Source organism: Pholcus phalangioides, unplaced genomic scaffold (genome assembly GCF_987345545.1).
Source record: "Pholcus phalangioides strain wild (caught in Gottingen) unplaced genomic scaffold, Ppha-v1.0 ptg000014l_1, whole genome shotgun sequence".
NCBI classification, from domain to species: Eukaryota; Metazoa; Arthropoda; class Arachnida; order Araneae; family Pholcidae; genus Pholcus; species Pholcus phalangioides.
In genome coordinates this window covers 21542333-21563019 of record NW_028301607.1, presented here as the reverse complement: position 1 = coordinate 21563019, position 20687 = coordinate 21542333, and the positions used below count along the sequence as shown (strand labels likewise).

At 37.8% G+C, this 20687-nt stretch overlaps 1 protein-coding gene across 2 annotated transcripts in view; it reads right to left on the bottom strand.

Annotated features, from left to right (window-relative positions):
- LOC149078262 (paired box protein Pax-3-B-like) overlaps window positions 1-19227 on the bottom strand; it is a 100592-nt gene extending 81365 nt beyond the window's left edge. Inside the window, exon 1 of one of the 2 annotated variants that reach the window (XM_089241871.1) lies at window positions 18781-19227. In XM_089241871.1, the coding sequence (XP_089097997.1) occupies window positions 18781-18859 (79 nt within the window). In that variant the 5' untranslated portion in view covers window positions 18860-19227. The other variant, XM_089241872.1, reaches the window with a different exon arrangement.
- Between the last annotated feature and the right edge of the window lie 1460 nt (window positions 19228-20687).

The following is a 20687-nucleotide window of genomic DNA, read 5'->3' as shown; positions in this document are numbered from 1 at the left end:
CGTATTGGAATGTGCGTGTACATGTTGTGAACCTAGTGAAGTTTGTTTCTATGTAACGCTTATTATGTGTGTAGTATTTCGATCTGCCATCATCAATTTTTTTAACTATGAGAGAAGTGTAATGATCGAATTGCTGTACCGTTGTGGGGGTAATTGTATCGTTGTGTATCAATGTCAGCTGTATTTCAAGTCAAGTAATTCAAGTCAAGCTGATTCAGATCAGCGTACCCTTCTCTTAAAATGTGGGTACCCTGATTAAATTAATACGTTTACTTTAATAACGATAAAAAATTTAATTAAAATCTTGCGTAATTGAACAATATCAACAAAAATATGTGTTTCAATGGTTGCTTTTTCTTCTTGATATTTTTGTTGACTTTGAACGTTTTGCATTTATTTTTGCCAAAAAATCATGCAAAATGCATGAGCACGAAAAGCCAAAAAAAATTTTAGCCTCATTTTTTCCAACCATTTAAATAGAGATTACTGAACTTCGAGTATATATATATATAATTCCGATTTTTTTTTAAACCTCGCTTTTTTTTTCTATTCTGGGGCTTTCAACCAACTGTATAACTACAATATTTGAAGCAATGAGTGGCATTTCGCACTTGGACATTCTCAAAATGAATTTGCACGCGATGAAACCACCACGACCACCGTCCGAATCTGGCTCGGGAATGACTAACGTGATATAAAGTTGGTTTAGAGGTTAGATTCTTTGTAATAAATAATTTCAATCCTTTTTCTTCTTAATGAGGTTTTCTGCATTCAATATAAGATTTTACAGAGAAAAATAGAAAAAGAGAAGCGAAATAGAATTTTACAGTATGATTTTGCCAAAATGAGCCCCACTAGAATGTCTTCCAACTAGGGCTGGGAATCGAGTAAAATTTTTAACTGGTTGATAAAAAAAATTTTAATCGATGCTTTAAAAACAAATTTTATTCATTTCACACACTTCTTCTGTATATAAAGGAATATAGGAATAGATTAAAAAATTAAGGGTGCCCGCTTGAAGCAATCGCTAATATGCTAATATACTGAACATAATTGTGTCAAAACCTGGAATTGTTTTACTTAGACCTTGTCATTTTAATTGTTTTTTCAAATAGTTATTTTAGGTGAGTCACTGATTTCTAAACTACTTTTGATCATATTGTTGCTCATTATCTTAGAAATTCCCTACCCCAATGATGCTTCTGAGGAGAAGAGCTGATGTTCCGAGAATACGAAAAACTATTGTTCATAGTCGAGGTAATACATTTTGGTCTTGTGTCTTATAAAACTCTTCAAACTCAATTTGAAACTGAAATCATCAGGTAAATCGACTTGTCGAAAAAGTTGATCAAACTTGGCAAAATGCCCAACAAGGTGAATGGAAAAAGATTCCCGTAAAATTTATGGGGGGGTTCAGATATATCTAAACTATATCACAAAAATACACCAACCCAATAAGTGCAATAAAAAACAAATTTTCACATTAATGTTTTTAAATATGGTCACTTATCCAAACTTTTATGCGTAGGAACATGATTTGTAGAACATCTCTAATCGGTTTCTTCAAACAAATCAAATTAATTCACAAACTTTTCATGAAAATTTGAATCGAATTTTAATCGGATTGATCGAGTCGATTAAGGGATCGAGTCGAGACATTATAAGTTGCAGAAAGGTAAATTTACAGATTTAATGAGACTACAAAGAAATTCGTGGCAATTCCAAGTTTGAAAATTTGTCGAAAATATTGTTATACGCGTACTTTGGTGAAATCGGTGTTCGTTCGAAGCAATCAAAATAGCATAAAATGTAAATGAAGATACGGATTCAAAACCTTTGTAGACGGAGCTTAACTTATATAAGAAGTAAATTTGATTTTTTCTGGCTTATACGCAGACCAGGGAGAACCCCCTGAACCAAGCCGAGATTACGGTGCTTTCTTTAGGCTGTGAAAAAAAAATCCTGGAGAAGGAAAAAAAGTTGAAAGCCCCTTCCCCCCCCCCCCCCCTAGAAAATCCTACCTACACTGATGACGTTTATTGCTGTGAATGGAAAATCTCGACATTTTTTTCAACAAAAACGTGACCCGAAACCCTCTTTCTTAAAAACGGCAATTATTCTACCTGAAATGAATGAATTAAATCCAAGCAAAAAACGGTTATTTTGATACCCATGACTTCATAAAATCTAACTTGTGGCTACAACCGACAAACAGTAAAATAAAAAATACCGTAGTTAGTAGCCTACTAGGGACCCCAGGATGTGTGAAATGGACATTATGTGTAGTACACGCTGCATGTTAACACATTGGTCCTTCGAAAGAAAAGAACTGGAGAAACCGAAAGAAAAGAAGAACTGCTTGTGTTTGAGGAAAAGAAAAAAATTTTCACCCGTTGGTTGGAATCAACTAGGCGTTGCAAACCAGGTGCATTTGCCCTTAACCCTAGAAGGGTAGGTACCACAGAGTTATAACAATATTTAATTATATCTTTAGTCCATGGTAGGTACCCCTACGTCTAAGAGACGTAGTTTCGTAAAGGGGGCCGTTCAAGTATTACGTAAGCAAATTTTTAGCCATTTTTGACCCCCTCCCCCCCCCCTTGTCAGCAAAAGTCAGCAAAACGCTGACCCCCCCCCCCCCCCTTGTCAGCAAAATTTCGTCATCAGCTCTGCCCCTCTGAATCCCAACTCATATTTTCATAAAGGGTGGTTGATGACGTAAGTATTATCCAAACCACCCCCCCCCCATCGATGATGACGTAATACTTGAACGGGCCCCAAAGGTATTATTACGCATAGATTTTTTACGTACCATTTTCGAATTAACCGTCTATGCTCTCGTGTATATTTGAAAACAAACATGCCAAAAACACATATTTTAAAAACCCATTATACCAATTTCTTCCCCAATATTTTTGGAAAGCACATCTTTTAGTGTCATTTCAGCGCAAAATACAGCTATATAAGTACAAGACTTTTTTTTTATCTAGAAAGAGTTGATTCCTTGTTAGAGTCATTTTTTAAAAGCTGTTGAAATTTTACGGGTTCAAAGATTTTATAAAATAGCACCAAATTGAGAGATTCAGGGTTTTCAAGGTTTTCAGCCACCTCGTTGGGCATTTTTTTTTTTGTGGCCTTTGCATTTGTAAAAACTATTCAACTTTGCTAAGCAATATTTTATGTGTTGATAGATAAAAGTAATAAAATATAAATAGTAAAATCAAGCAAACTGTATAATTTTTCCCTTAACTATATAACTACATTGTTTAACAAGGAAAGGTTTTCTTACTGGAAATATAAAAATATAAGTTTGTTTTATGAATATAACTTATGTATAACTTATGAATATAGGTTGCTAAAAGTTTATGGTGGAGGAAATTCAAATCTGAAAATAGAAATTTGCTATCAAGCATAGTTTCTCAGTTATTCAATAATGTATGTGTAATATAACTGATATACAGTAGTTACATATAAGCTATTCCAGCTAGACTCAAAAATTACTGACTATAGGCATAAGCAACAAATTTTTCTTTCGTATTTTGGAAATGACTTGACGACGATCATCAATGATGTTTGGGGCTTAATGAACGCTTTGAAATTTAAATACGAGCCACAAGAATGGAGCCTTTTTATAGATGCCTCAAAATATATATTGTCTAAAGAGAGTTCACATCTTCATATTGGGAACGTAATGCCTTCTGTTCCAGTTGCCTATGCGAATATGACTAAAGAGTCGTACGATACATATGCTCGAATTAATAAAATACAATGGAAAATATGCGGTGATTTGAACGTAGTTTTCAGGATATTGGGTATGCAACAAAACTACACCAAATACGGATGTTTACTGCGTGAGTGGGATAACCGCCACAGAAATTTCCGTTACTAAAGAAAGATTTGGCCTCAACGTGAATGGAACCCCCCACACCTTGACATCGAGCTAGGTCTTATAAAACAGTTTGTCGAAGCCATGAATTCATCTAGAAAAGGGTTTATGTACCTTTCAAACCAGTTTCCTCGAGTTTTGGTCACATAAATGAAGGAAAGATTGTTTGTGGGTCCCAAATTCGAAAACTTCAGGGGAAGACACAGATTTTGAATGATTCCTGGCACCAAAAGAAAAGTGCATGAATTTGTTTAGGGATTGTAACGCAAAACTTTCTAGCAAAGAAAAGAGCTAACAACTATGAAGAATTGGTTCAACAGCTAATAAGTGCGTAAAGAGGTTTGGTGCAACATGTCCCTAAAAGTACATTTTTTAAATTCACACCTGCATTGCTTTTCCGAGAACTGCAGTGATTTTTACGACGAACATGGTGAAAGGTTTCATGAAGACATAATGGCCATAAAAAAAGCGGTATGAAGAGTAATGGATGCCTGCAATTCTTACTGACTATTGCACTATTTGTGAGAGCAAAAGTGATAAGCTTTTTAAATTATTGGGGAAAACGTGAAGAATTTATTGATATTTTCTACCAGTAAATAAGTTTTTTTCATAAAATTATATGATAGAATTCTGATACAATGAGATCCGATATTTACTTTTTTTCTGTTTGGACTGTTTTCCGATACAATTTTATTTACAATATTATATATTCATTTATTTATACAATAATGTTGGCCGAGGCCTAAACATGAGAATGCGGTTGATGGTGACAGAAAAAAAGTTTCACATTTTTCGAAAATATAAAGTGGCGTGGGTGAATCAACGACGGGGAGGAGAGTGAGTTCCAGTTAGAAATGGTATGAGGAAAGAAGCTAAATTTAAAGCAGTCGGTGGAAGCGGAGATAGGGTTTGTCTTAAGTGGATGATCAAGTTCTGCTAGAAATACATGTTGGCTTGGAGATAATACCGGTGTTATCGAAATTTAAATGTTCATGGAGAATTTTTAAAAGCATGGTTAATCACGAAAAAAAAGAGGGAGAAGATATTAAGTTCGCGTTCAAGTTCAAAGACAGACACATAGGAGGATCAACTGTCGTAAGCGGGTGGATTTATTTTGTATTGATTCCAGCTTCTCGATATTGCTATCAGTGTAGAGGTCCCAAATTTCGGAAGAATAGGAGAGGACTGGAAAAATATAGGTTTGATAACAGAGGAGTCTATCATCGCGAGTAGATAGTTTAAGGTTGCGGCGAAGGAAAAATAGTTTATTGGGACATTTTTGATAGATATAAAAGTGACTAGAACAGTGATTATTACATATTTTGCCTCCTATAGATACACAATGTGAAAAAAAGTCTAAAACCTGAAATTGCCTATAACTTTGGAACTATGCCTACTACTTCACCAAACACCAACTCGGGCCATATCGCTATATTAACTAATTAAAACAGTGCTATTTTAACTAATTAAAAAAAAATCCACTCCAATTAATTAAATTGTGGCGTTGATGCATGTTTCAGTTACAAATATGCTAACAGCCCAAATTTACAACCGTTTTTGTAAAAAAAGTTTTTTAACACGTTTTTATGGGACGTGAACCACTGATGGTTTATGTGAGCATCACATTAAACTAGTATTCTTCAAGACTGTCAATAACATTGGACTTCTGTCATAAAGTTGTGAAGAAGTTTACAAAAATGGCAAACGCTATACAAAGCTTGGTATTCCATTTGTAAATACAGTATTACCCAGTCCCCATCTTTAAAAGCGTATACAGTGTATCCTGTTTATAACGTTTCTCAAAAAATCGTCATGAAAAACGTTGTAAGCGGCAAAACACTTTAAGTAGGAAATCTAAATTTCCCGCTTAAAGCGTTCCACTTAAAGAGTAAAGACCAAGAAAATAAGTCGTAATAAGCGGGAAAACGTTCCAAGTGGAACATTATAAGCGGGAACCCGGAGGAGGAGGAGGGGGGGCGGGGGTCTTCAGTGCATGACCCGCCGAGCGTGTGTAGTAGGACCCTAAAGTTTAATGGCCAACGAGCATCGATAAAATGTCAAACGTGGCCCGCGTTGTTGCCAACGGTTGAAGGAGCCTGCCCTTCAAAAGTCACAGCAGTTTCATTTGTGCATTTCCCACAGAAAATCGCTCAAGTAGAGGTACTGTATTGTTGTACTGTATTTGAAATCTCCAGTCCACCCACTTTTCAGGCACTACGTTTTCTACTATTATCGTCCGTACATGCTCATTTCAGCTGTAGTAAGTGAGCACAGAGAGAAAAAAGAAAAGGTGTTGGACCCCCACCGCGTTCTTTTTTTCCCCTCGTCTTAATAAGAAAAAAGAGAGCAGCACCGTGGAGGTGCAAAAAAAGGAGGCAACGCGAACGACCTCTTCCAGAGAAAAGGAAGAAACACTCCCAAACCAGAGAACAAGATGAAAACACAAGCAATGAAATGGCTACACGCTCTTCTTTTCAGCCTTACTCACTTTCTATTTTCCGTTCGTTCATAGGGAAAAGGAAAAATCACTTTTTTAAGCACCTAGATTTGTGATTAAAAAAATACAAAATCGTCTCGGGTTTTAAGTGAAAAACGCAAACAAGATCATATTTCGAAATGTGCGTAGGCCGATTGCCCTCACGATTTTAGAAAAGCAGACCATTTGCTCTCGCCCCGATTTCAAAAAATTACAAGTAAAACCCATTTGTTTATCCTGAGAAAAATCGACCTGTTCCGGAAAACACATTGAAAATACCAACATTAACATGTTGAAAGCAATCGACCGGAAAACTTCCAGGTTGAAAATCGTTCCAAATGAAACGCATGCTCAAAAAAAGAAAGTACGCAAAGGGACACTTACCTCGTATGAGCATGTTTGAAAAGTTTCCGTTTCAAAATTAAATAATTCATAAGTTTCCCTGCCCTACTCTGCCTGCGAACGGTTGTCTAGTGTGTGTCCATCTCTATTCCCCCCAAGGTATTTTAACGGAACTACGGAACTAGGATACGTCTATCGCTTGCATTAAGTAACTAGTGAGGAATCTAATATTGTCATTGCATGAGGATAATCATATCCAGCCCTTTGGGGGTAAAAATAACTCAACTTTCATAACAGCATCAAAGTAAACAAGATGGCAGAACAAAATGTCAGCGAGTCGTATCGGGAAAAAAAGAGCGACAGATCGGCTTTTCGATCATGAGGAAGAGGTAGAGAGAGATGGAATGATCTTTTTTCATAATGTACGGGTCTCAATCACCTCCCTGTGAGCCAATCCCAGGCTTCATCATATCACTATATGCTAAGCGTCTGACGTCAATTGTGGGTGGTACGTGATTAACGGGAATTCGCCCCTTAAAACGAAAGAAAGTATTTACTCGCGCGAAAACAAATGACGCGCCACTAAAGGAAAAATTACGAAATAGTTTATAAAAAAATTATTGGTTTGATGATATAATCGAAGTCAAATGAAACGGGCCTACCACCTTTCATTGATATACTAGAATGCGATACGCGAAACCATGGAGTCGGCAGCAGTGTTATCCGAAAATAAATAATCTCATTCTTCTTCCCAAGTGTAAGTGGTGTTTTTGTAAAAAGAGGCACATGTGAGTATAAATATATTTACTGAGCATTCTTCAACGTGCGAGCTTATTACGAACTTGTAACATATTATGCCCCCGTCCCACAAGAGTGGGCTAGGGGACCATTGGTAAGATATTTAAAGTTAAAGATAATAAAAGTCTTTGTCAGGATTCGCGGTCGTCTCGGGCCTCGGGGAAGCAATAATTTTTATGGCTTTCAATACAAAGGCAGCGGAACGAGCGTCTTCCTTTGTGAATAACCGAACAAGTAGGGATTGCTTCACGCCGGCTGTGGTTTTTGCGGTTATGTTCAACAAAGACTTTTATTATCTTTAGACTTTTATTAACTTTAATTATCTTACCAATGGTCTCCTAGCCCACTCTTGTGGGACGGAGGCTTTACAAGAAAAAGCTTCTGGGAGGCTTCTGAACATGCCGAACATGGTTATAGGACTGGTTACCGACATCTGCGCTTTCTATACCCGCTATCTATAGCGGCCGTGTTCACCGACAGAGTGAATCTCAGGTTAAAGGATTAGACATTGATAAGGATTGGTTAAAATACCGAATTTTACCAATCAGTGTCGATCTTTAATCCTTTAACCTGCGACTGTAGTTGAACTCTGTCGTTGAATACGGCCGTAAGAAGTGTTGAAAGATAGAGAAACCGCAGGTCACTGTATTTTCCTTTCACTTGAAATTAGTTACTGTGTTCTGCATAGAATAAAAAGCACCTCCTGTGTCTAATAATCGATTTTTACACGAAAATTGGTATTGCGACCGAATCAGAACGATCCCCATCATTTTAAAGCAAAGTTTACTTCGAGAAATATGAATTTACATGACAATTAATTTTCAGGAATGAATGAACTCGTAAGTCTAGGTTATCCTTTCGTATGGTTGATAGCACATATCGCAGCAAATCCGTCGGAAAAGTATATTTGTTTTTTGGTGAAGTGATGTTAAGAAAAACACCGCTAGAAACACCTTCTACCGCCTTTGCTATTGCGATTCGATCACGCATTCCAGGGCTGAAACTAGGGGGGAGTAACTGCCCCGGGCGGCAGTTTTAGGTGAGAACAGAGAACACCGTTATAAAATTATCGAATTTTAAAGCTGTGGGAGCGTCAAAATCATGTTTGCCCCGGGCGTCAAAAATCCTAGTTACGGCCCTGCACACTCTATAACCAAAAGCGCTACTTCACCAACTCTGTCCATATCGCTATATTGCAATTTACTGCCATTAGTGAGATGGGTTGGAAGTGAAGGCGCTGTCCATCGGTGGTCGCCTCGAGTTAGTTAGGGAAAATATCTTATCTATATCCTCCCATGGGTTCGAACCCGGGACCCTAACAACAAACTTCACGATGGTAGGCGAGCATCTTACCACCATGCCACACGGGCACGACCAAAAGTGCTAGCTCAGGTGTCTTTTAGCACCTCTTAAGGTTTGTCCTATAAATTTAGAATCCCCCTGTATTCATACAAAAAATATACCACTACATTGTACAAAGGAGAAGCGTCACTGAAAACCGTCATTCTCGGGCTAGAAAAGGATAAATTAAGAACCACTGCTGTTATAAGGCCCTAAATCATAACGGCATCATCATAAACATCCTGGAGTACAATCTGAATTTGGCATCACTAAGTATAACACCAAAGTCTTCAATTGTAAGCTACATCCCCAAGTTCGGCAAAGGGTTGGGTTGACTGAGTGCAACGAAGAGATTGAAATTCATCACCCCCCCCCCCCCGGGCAGCTTCGGCACGAAAAGACCAGAATAGAATTCTCGTCGATCCTGCCTCAGTCTACAGAGGAAACCTCCACACACGTACAATTATGTTTATAATTAAAAAAGCCATAAAAGCGCGTCATCTCTGTGCCTATTCTCTCTACTCTTTTTCTGTTTTTTGTTTCTTTCCTTCAGCAGTGGCGCTACATAGCTTTCTGTATAAAGTGCTCCCGAAGGACTTATTTGTAGCCGCACATTTCACCAACAGCCAAGTGTTTTATCGCATTAAAATGAACATTTTGTACCAAAACGGGCTAGTTGTAAGTCCACAGTGATGTCCGGTCTGACGTTCATGGTTGTTGGTATATTTTGGACATTTATGTATATTTGGATGATAAAATGTTGAATTTTAGGCACTTGATTTTAGTGTTGTTTTTTTTTAAATGAAGATTAAGTTTTTTATTAGTGAATATAAATATTTATAAAGTTTATGAAGATGGTGCGCAAAAATCAACAGTTCGACGGTTTCTCGATGATTTAAATCCGGGAATCTCTGTCCAGAAGATGAGTTTTGGAATGATCCGTTGTAGCGGAGGTGAAAATCCAATCCCCCAAATTAACCATTAAAAATTTCGCAGAGATTATAAAAATTCATAAAAGAACAATTCAGAAATGTTTCGTGTAAGTAGCCAGAGAAAAACCGAATGGATCGATATTCAATGTGTGACTTGCTTCTGAAACATCTGAAAAAAACCTAGGCCTACATCATCTTTAAATACCCCATTCGGTCACCCAAAACTAATCACGTGATTACGGGATTTTACAATTAGACTTGCACCATACAAATTTACAAATTATTCTTGCATTCGCTTGGACAATGGTGGTGAAGAAACATTCCAGACTGGCCACCGACAAATGTCATCCCTTGTTCATACGAAAAAAAGACGCCCCTTTCCCCCCCCCCCCCCTCTTGAATTTTCGAGATATTTCAAAAAAAATTTCACACCACCGAGAAATGGAAGAAAAAGTGTAGGTATATTCAAAGATGTACCGAAACCGTGAGGGTAAAAATCGATTATCATTTATTGCTCCCTCTTGCCTACTGTCATTAAAATTCCATCATGGAATCGGAAGGACGGCAAATATTTCATAGTTGGCACGTCACTCATTCAAATATGCCGATACGGATCAAATAGATTACATGCACTGCAGGCTTCGTCTCACCTCGGACCAAAAGAGGAACATCCACATGATCTTGAACGCTAAGGTGCGGGAAAAAAGTTCGAGGACAACCGAAAATACCCAACACCATCTATAGCAGAAAGCCTCCGCGCGAAGCTCGTGACGTCACTGAAGTCGTCCATTTCACCTATAGTCATTGAATATACTGCAAAAAAAGGGTAAAGATTTCGCATACGTCGACCTGCTATATCCAATGGCTTCAGGTGAAATGGACGACTTCAGTGACGTCAAAGAATCGCGCGGAGGCTTTCTGCTATAGAAAATGTTGAAATACCGCTACAAGTTTCGAAAACTTGTGCTTGCACGTGCGTGAAAATTTTAGAGTGACGACTACACGAGGAACTAAAAATTTTCCACTAAAAATAATTTTGATGAGTTCTGCAATTTTTCAGAAAAAAATTGTTGAAATTATAGTAAAAATGAAAACCTGGAAAAAGTATAAGGAAACGCGTAGTTTTTGACGTCGTAGAAAGAAATTTACATTTTTCTCATATTACAGCCGAGACTGTTTCCATCAGTCATGCACTGAGAAGTCAATTTAATATTTTTTTTTCTTCTAAAAGTGTGAAGATGCCAAACACAACATATTTATTGGACATTAAAAAGGTGAAATATTTGCTCTCAAAGAAACTTCGATGCCTGGTCATGAAATGGCGGAAAGAATTTAAAGATTGAGGACTGTTAGTAAAAGTTTTATAAATGGGACCGAGAATTATGGACTGAAGCTTGCACAAGAAGGTTTTTTTCTGTTGCCATTCGTCAAAAAAAAGACGGTTATATTCACAGTTTTTACTTGAAAAAAAATTCTCTGTGTGTAGTTCTCTGTGTTCAGAAGAAAAACAACTTGACTTGAAGTGTGTAATGTGTTTTAAAAAATAATCCAGTATGCAAAAATGAAGTGAAACCTTCTCTTATAAAACAGCACAGACAAAAAAATCGAGTTCAATTCACTAAAAAGCATGCATCTTTTGGAGCCAAGTGAAATGATGTTGTTTTCTCATGAGAAGACAACATTTCTCATGAGTTGTTTTCTTAATGAGAAGAAGCTCAATTTGTATGGATTTAAAATATTACTGACATGACCTACGCCGTGACAGAACCATATTTTCGAAACGCCATTCGGAGGTGGATCAGTGTTGGTTTAGGGACGTTTTGCATCCCAAGGAAAAACTCCAATCGCTTTCATGAGCTGCAAAATTAACTCAGAGGCGTATCAAAACATCCTGGCAGAAAATCTGCTACCTAATATGAGCAAATTTGGTTTGGAAAAATTATACAAGAATTTGTTTTTCTCGATCAAGTTGTTAAACAACAAATTTTTGAAGACTAATAAAAGTTTGAAAATTCTATATTTCTCTATTTCCTTTTTTTTGATAATTTAATGCCCTTCAGTTGAAGTGCATCGAGAATGTGTACCACTTAATACCGATTATGTTGTTCAACCTATGGATCAAGGTGTAAAATTCAAAATCTGAATCTTTTTGTAGTCATTAAGAGCGTGGAAAGTATCGGAAAGTACAAATTGTGTAAACGTTAATGAAAGTAGATTTCTTTGACAGCATAAGAGTTTGCTTTGAACTTCGAGTCAACCAAGTTCGATTGTGAGCTACTATATTAACGGAGTTCCGATCAATTAACTTCATCTTTTACATTAAAAAAAAAACATTTTCTTGAATTTAGTATTTGTTGTAATTGTTTTACGGACTAATCGATGTTTTTTTAGTAAAAATGGAACGGTTTCTCTTTCACAAATTAATCTGACATTTCCCCTTCGCGTAGTCACGAAAACGTACGCTTCGATGTTCTGAATGGTTTCGAAGCGCTTCCGATCCAAACGTTCGGGGATTTTCAAATTAGTATCCCGAAGATATTTTACGAGAAGAGGCAACTGTTTCCACGTAAGAAACCAGGCTTGTATAAGAGAATATATCATGCAAAAGGAATGTCGTAAGAAGTAATAAAAAAGAGTAACTGTAGCGGGAGAACGAAAGGAAGTGGGAAGGAGAGATCATTTTTGAACGATTTCATAATATAAGTTCGTTTCCTTAATCGGTAAGACATCGATGTTTTCAATCAAGGATATTCGATTATCATCTACTGTGAATATTGGAGACGATAACGAGTTTCGCAGCAGCCAAAATAACTTTCAGACATAAACGCTTACCATTTTTGAATCAAGAATGATTTCATAATTGAATCATTTTTGCAATATTTCTGGTCAAAATCTGCAGAAACTGTTCTCCGTGCCATTTGGTGAAATCGTATTTTAGTAGGCAAGACCGGGGATAGTTGCCACACGCGTTATTTCTCAGAGTATACGAGTGCCCACTGCCCATAATCATGCAGTTTGTTCATCTCGTTAAGGGGATTGTTCATTCTTCTGCTTCGGACACTTTCGTAAATTTTTAGAAAGATTTTTCGCAATTTTTTTAACTGGATTATAATTTTCCCACTGCCTCATTTTATTTCAGGTGCATGCATTTATTAGGCGATTTTATCGAGTATTTCTATTATAAAGTGATGTATATAAGCTATTATTTTTTAGATATGTGAATCTGGGGCTATAGTTGTCCCAAACGAAACCGGATTAGTTGTGCCATGTGATAACTTACCCACCCGTAAGGGAATTCTGGAGGGGGGGGGGGGAGGAGAACGATCACTTTTTTATTTTTTTTGGAGCCCATTGAGTTTATTTATTTAAAATGTTGCATATGTGTGTTGATAAAAATTCTGGACCGTTGTACTTCCCTCCCCCAACTTTCTGTTAAGATGCCACTGTGTACAAGTGGCAACGCTTGTCACAATAACCACAATTTCTGTTCAAAAGCAGTCACAAATTCGAATGAACTTCAGTTTGATTACATTATGAACATACATAATCTTTGAGTGTAACAAGCAAGAGAAGTGAAATGCGTAAAAAAAACCCTATGTAAAAACCTAAGTAAAATAGAGTTGAAAAATAAAATTGATGATAATAAAACTTATTTAGTTCTACCATTTTCAATGTTTTGTAATGAGTGAACACCTAATTCATGTTGTGTGCCAACGTATCCCATGATCTGTGACAACTTGTCCCGTATATAGGGTTAGTTATTGCACTCAGCAAGAAATTTTTCAAAACTTATATTTCATAGAGAGGGATTTTTTTTTGTGTGTGCATATTCGCAAAGGCTTTAGTACAATTGTTTAATTGAAGTAGATATATCAATCACATTTGAATTGGTTCGAATTACATACCCAAAATTAATGAAAATGTAAAAATTGCGACAACTATCCCCGGTCTCCCCTAGTGTGGATGATTTACTCAGACGACTTTGAAGGGATAGGAGAGGGGAAGATCTTTCATCCCTTTCCTCTCTTCATTACACACGAGTGAAACAGGTGATGAAAAAAAGGTATTAAAACTCTTATTTCTGGTCATCAGCAATATTAAATGAGTAAACGTTTTATCGCATATAATTTATTGTATACGTTGAATAAAATATAATAAAGCACATTACATTTACAGATAAAAAGAATTTCAAAGGAGGTAAGAAAAGAAAGGGTCTTACAGAAAAAAACAAGGTAGGAAAAGGGCCATAACAGAGATTCTTAGATCTTATAAACAGGAAAGGTCAGGCTCCCGAGGTCTAGACTTTCGTTCAATTCTTCTCTTTTCCTAGTAAATTTATAGTTTAAAAAAATTGAAAAGGGGAAAAGTCGTTTCCTAGGCTAGAGTAGGTTAATTTAGCCTACTACCAGTTTTCCTTTGTGATGCCTCTCAAAAGAACACTGCTGAGAACTAGCTAACGCAGGGATTCTTAAACTTTTTCATCCGCGACCCAAAACTAACAACAAGACCCGTTTCACGACCCATGCGACTGCTTACTTTCGACATAAATTAGTGAAACCAGTGAAGCAGTAAGTGCGTTTATAAAAGGACTGTGAGTAGATTTGTACTACCCATCTCGAAGGCCCGGCGAATCAAGTTTGGGTCACAACCAAACCTTGATTGAATCCCTGGCTGTTAGAAGGGGTGTATGCAGAATGAACCTTTAAAGGGGCAGAAAAGTTTTCTTCCCAAGAAATTTCGAGTTACCACCCTTGTTAATTTAGCTATATAAAGGGTATTTTCTTTCGGTAGTTTCATTTTTTCACCGAAATATTTAAATTTTTTTCTTCTAATTTTTGGTCGGCTTGGTGTGGGGAGGGGGGGGGGGCATCCTGAGCACCCCCTCCACTGCGCACGCCTCTGGCTGTTAATGGATCCGTACGACCCATTTCAAAGGCCCTGCTAATCAAGTTTGGGTCGCGACCCATAGATTATGAACCTCTGAGCTAACGTATTCGAAAAAACTCCGACGATTGGATAGAAATCTGAAACTGTATTACACACTTGAAAATAAAATAAGACGGGAGAAATGGACGTGTAGAGATGACTGTTGAGGTCAAGACAAGGAAAATAAGAGATGAATCAATGAATAAATTTTGTTTATTGGTTTTTGCATTTCAGTCAAGCTTTTAGATGCCCAAGCACATTAAATAAATGCGTGAAAAGACTCATCGATCAAAAGCGCAAGAAAGCAACAACGACAAACGAACAAATAAACCGACCGACTAACGGCGAAAAGGAATCAACTAATTTAGAAAAAGAAGTCAATAATTGCTAACCGAAAAATTTGCGAGTTTAAAGACGTCGTTTGAATCTGCGTCGACAGTTCGGTGTATTTTGCGTGAGGCTGATCGTCAAACTCGACTTACGCTGGACGTCAACTAAATAACAATCGCGGTAGAATATTAATAATTTGGTGTTATGTCTGTAGAGTCTAAACACATGCACGTAGGCATGGTAAATACGCATGCGCGTTTTCGCGATAGGCCGTTTTATGCGAGTGCATATAAAAAAAAATTAGAGTTCTTTTTATTTTTTCTCTTTCAGAACGTTTTTCTTCCGAAATAAAGGATCGAGAGACAAAAAAAAAAAATCGATATTCAAATGCCTCGCAGCTCAACGTGTCTCGGGTTCGAATTAATGGATACATTCCCAAGAGTTAGGAATAGGACTATTCTTACTAGATGTAGGGCCAAGTGCGAAAATAATTGCGGGGTCCCTTCATGGGACAGAAAATTTGAATTATTCATAAACATTTTCATAGTTGATTAGCCTAATATTATCTACAAAAAAAGAAAGAAAAACACCCTTAAAACAGTGTATTTTGTCAATTTCTAAAAGAGTAGCTTAGAGGCTACTATGTGCACCGCGTATGTGGGACCATACTGACCACCCCAATCAGATATCCTTTAAGAGCGGTCTGTGGGTCTCTTTACATATTCTTGAAAGTTAGCGATTGTAGTTACTGGGCTATGATGTAGGCTTATACAGCAACAATATAGGGGAAAGGTGGGTAAGAGTAGGTCTACGCACCTAGTGGATTTTTCATTATAAAAATGAAACTTGATAAGATAAAGTCTAGAAAATTATTATGCATACTTTGTCAAATCAGACGTAATTCTTTAAAAAATAAAGTCAGTAGATTTATATAAAAAAATGAGTTATAATTTTTTCAAAAAAGAAATGGGGGGGGGGGGGAGGTAAAAGTGTAGGCCAATTCCTGCCCACCTTGTTAGGTAAGAGTAGGCCTACGCAGTGTGAGTGGTAAAGTATGTGTACGCACCCAAAGATTCACCTGTGGGGTCCCAAAGGAATGTCCACGTACCTTCGTAACTACAGCCACCACCCCTGACATATTCCATACTGAATTTAATCTTTATGGCAGGATAGTTCAATGGACATAGGCAAATGGACATTTAATTGCATGCTCCAACTTGTTGAGAGAATTAATTAATCGATTTGCCGATAGAGTTTTGAGAGTCTTTTTTCAGTGATTTCAAGGCCGCCTATGCAATAACCCCTTTTCCCTCTTTTTATAGGATTGATCGGCCTTTGCTACCTTCACTTACAGATTTCCTTCCATTTTCAACGATAGAACTCGGATCACAATTGTGTGCATGCTGTGTATTGTTTTTCTAAATAGCTCATAGACAGTAAATACAAATACAAGGCCACAACAGGCGAAATGCTCAACGAGGGGGCTGAGGAAAAAGTGCCATAACAAATACGTACGTCATATATTTCTAAAATAAAGCAACCCAATTAAAAATGCAATTATAAAGATTATATTCCTTCATGACTATGTATACATGATAAAATATTGGGAAAGTCCAGTATTGGGAAAGATTAGGATATTCCATATACAATGGCCATAAAATGTACCAACATGTTTATCTTATTTCTTCTTCAACGTGTCAATTGGGTTACAATTTATTATCCCCCGGAGGTGAGCTACTCCATTTATTAACAACACTACTAGAGATAAATTCCCTTCCACAACCTAGAATTTCCCCTTACCAATCAATACTGGTGTCCCCTTGTCGAAGCAGTCAATTGACGATGTATATATTTTTTAATAACTCATGGTCCATCCTATCCATCCCACTGAAAATTTTTTTTTAACACTTAGATATTATATCCCCCGACACCTGCGTTCTTCCAATGTAAACATATTCAAAAAATTGATGTCTCTCTTCATAACTCAAGCTTAGTGAACCAACACGGACACGCGTAGCTCTTCTCTGCAACCCTTCAACCAAGTCTATGCCCCTCTGTAGGTGTGGTCTCCAAAACCATAAAGTCATAGGCGTACGCAGAATTTTCTCAAGGGGGGGAGGGGGTTCAATTTTGTTTTCTTCTCGTGGGGGGGGGGGTTTACGTTTTTTCCTGCAAAATAACACTATAATCTCGGCTTGGGAGGGGGGGGGGGTTCGAACCCTAAACTCACCCCTTTGCTTACGCCAATGCTTACAGTATACTCTAGTCCAGGACGAACTAAGCCTCGGAAAAGCGGAATAATGACTATAGGAAGAGACCTTTTTCGAAAATGAAACCGAGCATTCTATTCGATTTTTTGACCACCACTGTTCAGAAAAATTAAGCCGCTCGTCACTGAGAATTCCCAAATTGGTGACCCTTATTGCATCCGAGATAGTGACACCATTCAACTCGTATTAGAAACGTGGGACATCTCAAGTCCATCATTAGTAGCAACATCGTGAGATAAAGTTGCATTCAAAAGCCATCGTGTTGCTCGGCAGAGAATGTAAGTCATGATAAATTAATCGTTCAAAGCTTTCATCAATTCAAGAAAATTAATTAATTATCTTATTTTTTCCAAGAAAAACAAATTAAGATTCCTACGAAGGAAAACTGCGTACTTAACATGGCAAAAATTGTATTTTACCCAGTAAATTGGTTTCATCAAGAGTGTTATCAGTAATGACAGTTTTTTTTAAACTGTTTCAAAACACACGTGATACAAGTAACTTCGTCATAGTCACTTTTATTCACTCTGTTACCAGCAGCAGCAGCACGAAAGAAAAAAAAAAAAAAAATGCGTACTCTTCCTTCCCATCATTCCCCTGTGTAAACTTGCTGCAGGGCAAGAAGATTAGAAATACAGTAATTTCTTTCCGTCTCTTGATAACGGTTTTTACAGTATTTACACCAAATTTATCTCTTAAAGAAAGGATTCACCCTATTCGCGAAGTAAGCTACTCGTATAGGTAATAACAGGCACGTCTATTACTGTATGTGTACATGCATACATGTATTCGTTTAGTTATGTGTTTACTTACTACTTACTGTACTGCTCCAGGATTCGTTGATCCTCCAGTAAGGATAGGAAGATATCCTCGAACTTTTCCATCGTTCACGAGGTTACAAAAATTTCCATTCGGGAAAACGACCAAAGAATATTATACAGATCGACCGCACACGAACTTCCCTCGAACAGAGCAGAAGACATTTTGAAGAAATGAAGCCGATAATTCGCAATAAAACTAAAATCGCGACCTCCAACTGCCATGTGTTTTACATCCTTATTCGTAAAGAACATCGTCGTTACGAATTTATTTGTTTTAGCTTTCTCTCTCCCTCCGCTCTTCGCAAAACAACCAAGACAGTAGATAGTTGCATCGTCTCTGTGGCAGTTTTCCGAAAAAATATTATGTTTCATTTGACAGCGTTTTGTCATCAACTCTTCCTGTCATGCCGAGATTTTCTTCCCTCCATCCCCGCCTGGCAGCAGCATATATTGAACGCCCGAAACCTCACCAACACATTTTACTGTTTGTGAATCAAAATACGGAAATGTGCAAAAAAAGGCCAATTGTTGAAAGACAAGAAGACAGTATATACGATGCTTTTTTTTCCGCTCTCTAAAAACACCGTTTGTTCCTCGTGCACTAAAAATACTGTCTCGGTTCGAGTTTCCGAGAAATACAAAATGCAAATGCACTCACCTTGAAAAGGGTAGCCCGCGAAGAGCGGTCGCAAGGCACCCGAGACGCAGTCCGCTGCCCATCGCCAGCAATGCCCCATATCGGGGCCTAACGAATCAACGGCGCTCTGGGAATCCAGTCTTTAGCCCTGCCGAGGATAATTCCTGGAAATTATTATTCCGCACGTTCCGTCACGGCTGGGGAGTGCGAGAGAGAGGAGGAAAAATCCACCTCGAAGACCAGTCCGATTAGAATAATGCTTGCGACGATGGAGATCCCCCAAGAAAGTGCGCCAATAAAAAAGATAACAAATAACCAGAACGGAAAAAAAGAAGAGGGAGGGAGGGAGGATGCGAGAGAGATGCGCCGCTACTGAGAAGAAATCGCGAGGGAGGAGGGAATGTCGAGAGAGCGTAACCCTCACACGTACATGCCGTCCGTGTGTACACACATTTACGAGCGTAACATACCCAAAATAACCTCCTACCGGAGAAAACCTTACTTGAAGCTCGCTACCCGATTCGCTCGGGATGTTTGTGGGAGGGGCTTGAAAAAAAAAGGTGGGGGGGGGGTTGCAATTGCTCTCGCCAAAACAATCGCCAATGATTCGAAGAAGCGAAACGCCAACTTCGGGTGATAAATAATCAACCGAACGCGCAAGTTTCGATTCGGTTCTCCTAATCGTTTCGCTGTGTCAGAATCCGATTTTCCCGGTTCCGAATCCCGTGGCGGCGATCCATCAAGTGACAAAAAAAAAATCCGCTTTGCGCAACTGAGTATACAAATGATCCGTGTTTAAATATATATACTTATTCTCGAGAGTTTTTTCTTCTTTTTTTGTCAGTGCCACAAAATTAAACAGCATTTTTTTTCATCAGGCATGTCATGAAAATGAATTGAATCGATTCATTTTTTTGGAAGGTTTTTTACTCAGATTGGAATTCGTAGGAGAGACTCCGTAAAACTCGAACTGCACCGGTGTAATTTGAATATTATTGGCTTGATCATGACGCGCTTTTCCTGTCGGAACTTTCAGAGACTCTAAGAAAGATTCCTTCACTTACAAGCAAATTCGTTCCAGGATAGTTTTACATCAGTTGCGCTTAACCTTTCTTCCATTTCGCACCCTCAATATATGACTCTTCTTTTCGCACTCCCCTTGAATGATGCGTTTTCTGTCTGTTGGAAAATTTAGGTTTTTGTAATTACATTAATATTATCCATTAATTATTTTTTATAAATTGTTTTATTTATTCAATTCTTTTTTTGGGGGCTTATCAACGTTTTTTTTAAATTCAAAACGAAACTAGGAATTTTCAACATTTTTTGGAATTCGGTGCATTTTTTGGAAGTACAATTTCCCGAACGCTCATAGATACCTCCATTTCCGATGGTTACAACAGGTACAAGAAATAATCGGTAGGCCTACATCAGTTATGAACCATCGATATTGCCTCAAAATTAGCTGTCTCTTCGGATATCAATGGCGATTATAAGAATGATGTGCCACCTCCGTCTAGATCCAGAAACGAAGTTTTCGTCCCACATCTGTGTTCTTTATTTTTCGTGACCATGTCAGAAGTTGCTCCTTCTGTCCAGATTCCCACGCTTCTGATGATGACATTTTCCATATTTTGTTTTAATGCAGATTCTTTGCCGAGCAAAGAAATGAATTTCTAAAATAACACGTCATTTTTTGACCGTAGAACAGACGGAAACAACTTTCTTCCTCATTCTCAATTGTCCCACTAGGCCGAGAAACTATTGTTTCCCAACAATTTTTCCGCCCATTTCCGGGAATTTGCCCTGCTCTGACGAACTTTTAAAGTAGCCTATCGTTCAAGTCGGGTCCCATTTGGTATATATGAAAAATTTGGCGACGATCGATCTAAAATTGTAGATTTGTATAGGAAACATACACACACACA